Source organism: Drosophila persimilis, unplaced genomic scaffold (genome assembly GCF_003286085.1).
Source record: "Drosophila persimilis strain 14011-0111.01,24,50 unplaced genomic scaffold, DperRS2 tig00000606-arrow-arrow-pilon, whole genome shotgun sequence".
NCBI lineage: Eukaryota > Metazoa > Arthropoda > Insecta > Diptera > Drosophilidae > Drosophila > Drosophila persimilis.
This window is the reverse complement of record NW_020825324.1, coordinates 869806-876694: the sequence shown is the minus strand read 5'-3', so window position 1 is coordinate 876694 and position 6889 is coordinate 869806. Positions and strand designations below refer to the sequence as shown.

General features: G+C 49.8%; 3 protein-coding genes across 3 annotated transcripts; 2 read left to right on the top strand and 1 right to left on the bottom strand.

Moving 5' to 3' along the window:
* The first annotated feature begins 271 nt into the window (after positions 1-271).
* Positions 272-2480, top strand: LOC6597398 (atrophin-1). Its single transcript, XM_026990722.1, has 2 exons — positions 272-1037; positions 1091-2480. Exons 1-2 carry the CDS (start codon positions 272-274, stop codon positions 1756-1758), a joined length of 1434 nt encoding a protein of 477 aa, XP_026846523.1. The 3' UTR covers positions 1759-2480.
* Positions 2481-3087: 607 nt separating this feature from the next.
* Positions 3088-5392, bottom strand: LOC6597395 (60S ribosomal protein L22). Its single transcript, XM_002022453.2, has 3 exons — positions 5336-5392; positions 4514-5152; positions 3088-3530 (listed from the first exon to the last, which is right to left on the bottom strand). Exons 1-3 carry the CDS (start codon positions 5345-5347, stop codon positions 3264-3266), a joined length of 918 nt encoding a protein of 305 aa, XP_002022489.1. The 5' UTR covers positions 5348-5392; the 3' UTR covers positions 3088-3263.
* A 370-nt stretch (positions 5393-5762) lies between these two features.
* Positions 5763-6880, top strand: LOC6597394 (eukaryotic translation initiation factor 3 subunit G-1). Its single transcript, XM_002022452.2, has 2 exons — positions 5763-5838; positions 5902-6880. The coding sequence occupies exon 2, from the start codon at positions 5902-5904 to the stop codon at positions 6709-6711; it is 810 nt and encodes a 269-aa protein (XP_002022488.1). The 5' UTR covers positions 5763-5838; the 3' UTR covers positions 6712-6880.
* Positions 6881-6889: the final 9 nt, after the last annotated feature.

Below are 6889 nucleotides of genomic sequence, written 5' to 3'. Positions count from 1 at the left end.
AGCTTTTCCCTGGCTTGGGTCCAAAACAGACAAGTGAAATCAGTTAATAACCAAGGCAAGCAACAATAGCAACAGCAGCAGCAGCATCAGTACCATCATCAGCAGCAGTCGAGAGAAACTGGTTTCTGTAATTAGCATGCACATTTGATCGCTGAATTATGATTAACGTTTTCATTTCGCAGAATTTTCTGTTTTTGTCAGAGTCTGCTCTGTATTCAAGGGGCCATCGAAAGTATTGAAAATCGTTAAGACCGACCTGTCACGGAGGCAGATGACCGGATCACGGATGGCTTCTTCCAATTGCGCAGTAGTCGCCCTCAGCCTGTTTGCCCTCCTGCTGACGCAAGGGAGCGTTGATGTTGTGGATGCGCGACGTAACCAAGGCAGCAACCAGCGCAAAACATCATCCTCATCCAGCTCCAACGGTCATGTGACCCAGCCCAGCTACAGCACGAACGGACATGCGGCCGGCAACTCGCATGCGGACGTGGCCAAGCTGAGTTATCCCAACTACAACTCGCAGCCGAATCGGCCGAATGTGAATGCGAACGCGAATCCGGCTTCGGCTCCGGCTCCTCAAGCTGGCTGGAATGTGCCCCAGGGTCCGCCACCCGCCTACTCCGCCTCAAATCCCGTAGGCGGCGCTCGACCAAATGTGCACGAGCAGGCGCCCTCCTATCATGCACCCAGCTATGGGGCAGCTCCGCCAAGCTATGGTGCCGCTCCGCCAAGCTATGGAGCAGCCACCTCAAACGTCCATCAGCCCATTACGGCCACCCAAAACCATGGCACCCAGTATGCCGGAGCACCACCCGGAGCCACGTACTATCCATCGGGCGGACACAATGGCTACCCAAGCAATCTACCAGCCGGCGCCACCTACTATCCCTCGTCGGGACATATGCCCATGGGCGGGGGCTATCAGCCGGCAGCCGCACCACCGGGGGCCACATATTACCAGGCTGGCTCTGCTCTGCCTCCAGGGGCCACCTACTATTCGCAGCCACCCCAACAATCATCATCAGGCCTGGGCTTTGGTAAGTTCATCTCTCTCTATCTCCTCCACTCTAATACGGAAGCTTTTCTGCAGGAACGGGTCTACTTGCTGGTGGATTGGGTGGCGCTCTGCTTGGCCACGCGTTGACCCCCTCCGGTGGCAGCTCATCGCAGCCAGCTGCAGCTCCTGCAGCTGCCGGTCAGGACCGCATTATCATCATCAACAATGGAGTGCCGGTGAATGCCAGCGACGGCACCACAGTTATCAATGCAGCCGGAGTAGCTGCAGCAGCACCAGCACCAATGAACACGACCCAAGATGCCCAGCCAGCTGCAATGCCTGTTCCTATGGCGCCATTCAGCCCGGAAACCTCCAATATGACCGTGCCTAATTCGGCAGATGCAGCTCCACCGCCACCCGGTGGAATTATTTGTGTGCCCACCAAGGTCAATGAGACAGATCCGGCCGACAGCACCAAGATGATTGAGGTGGAGAAGATCGCCTGCTATCCGGCGCCTCCGCCACCGACGGCAGCACCCGGCGAAGGACCTGCTCCATTGGCTCCCATGGCAGCGGCCCAACCAGGGTCTCAGCAGGTGCAGACACCCCCGGCCGCCTCCTCATCGATGGACGCAGCCCTCAAGTCCAGCACTAGCGGAGCCTCACTCCTGGCACCTGGTGGTAGCCTGGGCCTTTTGCTGGTTGCAGTCGGTGCACTCGCCATGCGTCTGACAACTCCAGAGCTTTCCAATTCGTTTTAAATCCTCTATTATCCGGTTTTAGTACCATTAGTCACTCCACTGTTAGCCGTCCACTGCACCCACCACCCCTAGTTGTCCGCCCCTGTCCACAGCTTTTTGTGGCCTTGAAATGATTGCCGCATGTTATCCAAGAGTCTGTTTACGCTGGCCAAGATCGATATTCCAAATGCGTTATGGTCCCGCTCGCCATGGGCGTGGACAAGTGACAAATAGCACGTGTTAATTGGGTGAAAATTGTTTATTTATTGCGTACCCTCTTCAAACTACAGCACTCAGTATTCAGCGACATCCCGTCTTAGTATTTCCAGCTTATTGTCTCGATATATTTATATATAAATATGAACTTATACATAATGTATACCCAAAAACCGTACCCATTTGCGTGAAAGCGCGTTTCCTTCACTTATCCCTCGATTGTGCCTTTGAGCCTAAGATCCATTCAGTCGTCTCTCAACAACGAATCTCAAAAGTGTGAACCAAAAAGACATTGGAATATATAATACCCTTTATTCTCAAGTAACGAATTATGTAAGCAAACAAAAAAAAAAACGAAAGTACTAAATACGGCCCTAAAAGGGTTTGAATATTTTTCTAGAATTATAATTGCTGCACGTTTTTCTGTAATTTTTTTGTTTATTTTGTCCTAGTGTATGTAAGCATTGCACTCTTTAATTGTTGAAATAAACGCATTGGACCAACACCCCCTACACACACGCACCCGACATGGAAATTGTTTTATTTCCCATGGTGTAGGCATAGGAATTGCTTTTGAATAACTTGTATGCCACGGAACAGCGCAAACTAGAGTTGATTTTTTATTAACTGTAATTGCACAAGCAGTAGAGGCAGCAGCGGCCCTCGTTCCATCCCGCTCACACTCGTGCTCACAGCACGTACACCCACACAGTTAGGTTAGTCAGAGGTGCAGTCTTTATTTGGTACGGCACAAGTATTGCGCTTCAAGGTAATAAAAAATAAACCGAACCACGTACCCGGTACACAAATATTTGCAAAACAAAATAAACAAAAGCCGTGCTCAAATGTTGTACATAATATGCATGGACGGACGTACACTTCCCTTCCCTTCCTGTCGTCATTCTCTTGTCGACCCTGTCCATCGCAAGAGTGAGCGAGCTAGATATACATAGGTCAATGAGTAGCGCTCCCAGTGAGAGATCAACTGCAAAGATGAGAACGATCAAGTACTGGCTGAACCAGACAGCAGCAGCTATTCTAGATTGCACAAATTGTTTTGTTTGGGATCGTAACAGAACCCAACAACTAGATTAGTAGTTATTTTCCGGAAATAAATAATTGAGCATATTAATATCAGGTTTACACAGTTTTTTATTTTGTCGTAGACCCAAAAAATGGATTTTCAATTAGTTTACAATTTGTTGTTGTTTGCTTATAAAAACACGACCGTAACGTGATATTTAATAAAAACGAATCAGCCATACAATGCCATTGTAAATCCTTTTGTTATTGCTGTCTTTGTATCATCTTTACTCCGCATCGTCGTCCTCGTCATCGTTGGAGCTGATTCTGAAGTAGCGCAGCTCGTACGAGTCCTTCTCGTTGGCCACAACGCGGATCCAGTCGCGCAGGCTGTTCTTCTTCAAGTACCGCTTGGTCAGGTACTTGAGGTAGGCCTTGGAGAAGTGCACATCGGAGCTGACGTGCAGCTTCAACTTGGAGCGCTCAAAGGTGACATTGTTGCCAAGATTGTTAACCTTACCGTTGACCTTTAGGCGAGCCTTAACGTATTTCTCCTGCAAAACATAGGTGGATACGGTTAGCAGGCGACAAGAAAGGACAAGGACCAGAAAGTATTAATGCGTTCGATTGGGCGGCGATTAAGATGTCTCTTTCAGTGTTAAGGCCAACAGTCAGTTGTCAACTGAAGGCCCAAATTAAGAAGAGTGACCAATTTTTTAATATGCCACTGAGTACACTGCCATCAGAGCGACGCAGAGCTTCACTCTCTGACGGCAAATCGTCGTGGCCTAAAATAGTTTCGGTACGGATGATAATGATGAATTTAGTTAGTAGTAGTTACCTGATCGGGAGATGGTGGGCGGGAGATGCAATCAGCAGCGCCCTGCTCTGAAACTAGCGCGTGAAGCGCTTACGGTTTGCCCACATACGGGTGTTTGTACGACTGAGCTTTAGTGTATTCTTTATTGGAAGTCTAGCTCTATTGTTGTGGGAAAAACCTGCAGTGTCACGGATGTCGGAGCACTTGAGCAGGGCGCACTATGAATTTTGGCTCGATGCGACACGGTTGTGCCGCACTCAACCCGGGGCCCACCACGTGGCGGTACACATAGCACGGCTTGACGCTGTTCACAGACGGTTGCACCAACTGGCCAGTACCAGGTTACTGGCGATCAGTGGCTACCCCGTTGTGCAGTGACCAGAGCCCCTTATCGGCGCACTCCCCACGGGAATGGGGAGCACTTTATACAGAGACGCGTGCCGCCATGATAGGCGAATCGAAGATTGATCGACAGAGTAGTGTTTGAAGACGATTTTCTATTTTGTCTAAACTGATTGTGAACATGTTCCAAGAGTTGTTAACCGCTAGCGGAACGGATATTGAATCCGCAAGCAGTTTAATCGCAAATGAAAGTTCGCTATAACCACAACTTTTTATCCAAAGCCCCAGGCTATGATTGGGGGCAATGGAAAGCTTGGTGCGGTAGCCAGAGTTCAGCTGATGGCGGTTCTTGGGCAGATGGCTCGGGGTACTTACGAAGTCAGCAACATCCATGATGCTATCCTCAGCGATGTTGGTGCAGTCGATGGTGAAGCGCAGGGAGACCTTCTTCTTCTTCTGGCCCTTGCCGCGGAGCACATTCTTCTTCGTCACCTTGCTGGGTGCCGGTGCTGCCTTTGCCTTGGGCTTGGGGGCAGCAGGCTTGGCAGCAACCGGAGCGGCAGCGGCAGCTGGAACAGCAGCAGCCGCGGCGGCTACTGGAGCAGCAGCCTTGGCAGGGGCGGCCTTCTTGGCTGGAGGAGCAGCCGCAGCAGTGGAGGCTGCCTTCTTAACGGGAGCAGTCTTCGCTGGAGCGGGAGCAGCAGCCTTGGCTGGAGCAGCCTTCTTGGCGGCAGCAGCAGCCGCCGCGGGTGCCTTCTTGGCGGCCTCCTTAGCGGGAGCTGCCTTGGCAGCAGCAGCAGCCTTAGCAGCCGCGGGCTTGGCGGCGGCGGCAGCAGCAGCCTTCACATCCTTAGCGGCCTCTGGTGCCTTCTTCACGTTCTTGGCAGCAGCGGCGGCGGGCTTGGCAGCCTCAGCCTTGGGCTTCTCCACCTTGCCCTTAGCGGCGGCAGGAGCGGCCTTCTTCTCAGCCGGCTTAGCAGCAGCGGCCTTAGTATCACCCTTGTTGGTCTTGGCCTGCACATACAAGAAAATAAAACTAACTAATCAGCTTTCGAGTTACGTCATTAATGGTTCGATTTGCTGTGATATTTCCACTTTTTCGTTTAAAAGATGGAATATAGATTGATATTCTGCAACTTTCGCGAACATTTATCATATGATTGCATTACACTTTCACGATTTCTTTTCAGCACTTACAGTTGGAGCCATCTTGTCAGTCGAAAACCACGAAGGAAAAGAACCCAACGCTGGCTGTCAAATTTCACAACACTTCGGCGTCTGCGAAATTGCCGGCCTAGGAGCTGTCATTTGACGGCGTTACCAAATAAACTGAACGCAATCGATATTTAGCGGCTTTCATCTCTAACAGGGAGTGTTGTTAGCCCTTTTTTATAGAAACATTTACTTATAAGTAATGTTTCCTACGGTTGAAATTTTGTTATTATAGTAATAATAATTCAAAAGTTTCTTAGCATTCTTTTTTGCTTGCTGTAAATTGTGAGTACCACAAAAACAGCTTTTTTCTATTAACATGTTGGCAGCAGTGATTGTGCGCCAATTAGCAATTAAAACATCGATATAAACCATATATCGATACGCAATTATCAACTCTGGCTCTTTTCGTGTTGCGGATCTGTTCTGCTTACTCGTGGCGAAATTTTATATTTCCATTACGCTATTAAATTGCAGTGTACAACAAAGTAATAAACCACTAACGATATGTTGAGTGTATAAAATTGAATGTTTCACTTGAACATTTCCAGATGCCGGGCGTTGAAACTATCAAGTCGTCTTGGGCCGATGAGGTGGAGCTCGACTACGGCGGCCTGCCGCCGACAACGGAGAACGTTGAGAATGGCCACAAGTATGTGACCGAATACAAATACAACAAGGACGACAAGAAGACAAAGGTCGTGCGCACCTACAAAATCTCCAAGCAGGTGGTGCCAAAGACCGTGGCCAAGCGTCGCACCTGGACCAAGTTTGGGGAATCGAAGAGCGACAAGCCCGGCCCCAACTCGCACACCACAATGGTATCCGAGGAAATCATCATGCAGTTCCTCAACTCCAAGGAAGACGAGAAGGCCAACGATCCGCTGCTCGATCCCACCAAGAACATTGCCAAGTGTCGTATTTGCAATGGCGAGCATTGGTCCGTCAATTGCCCCTACAAAGGTACCGCCATGGATACAAATCTCATGGAGAAGAAGGCTGCAGCGGCTGCCTCTGCCGCCGTGGATGCACCCAAGTCCGGTAAATATGTGCCGCCATTCCTCAAGGACAGCCAAAAGGGGGGCCTGGGAATGCGTGGTCGCGACGACACCGCCGCCATTCGTATCTCGAATCTGTCGGAATCGATGACGGAGGCGGATCTGGAGGAGCTGGTTAAGAAAATTGGACCACAAAGTAAAATGTACCTGGCCCGCGACAAGAATACCGGCCTCTGCAAGGGATTCGCCTATGTGCACTTCAAGCAGCGCAAGGATGCTGCAGCAGCCATCGAGATATTGAACGGACACGGCTACGATCATCTGATTCTCAGCGTTGAATGGTCAAAGCCGCAGAACAATTAGTCGTGTTAGTCTTGGTTTAGCTATATCTATCTGTAAAGGCCCGTCTATTCGCCCCAGCGCTGCTACAGGCTTGGATTGATCACATAATAAATATCCTTAAGCTAAAGGTTTGCTACAAATAAATGAGAAAAAATATTGCCTGCAAGGGCCCCGAAGACAACACCAACAATGTGTGGCA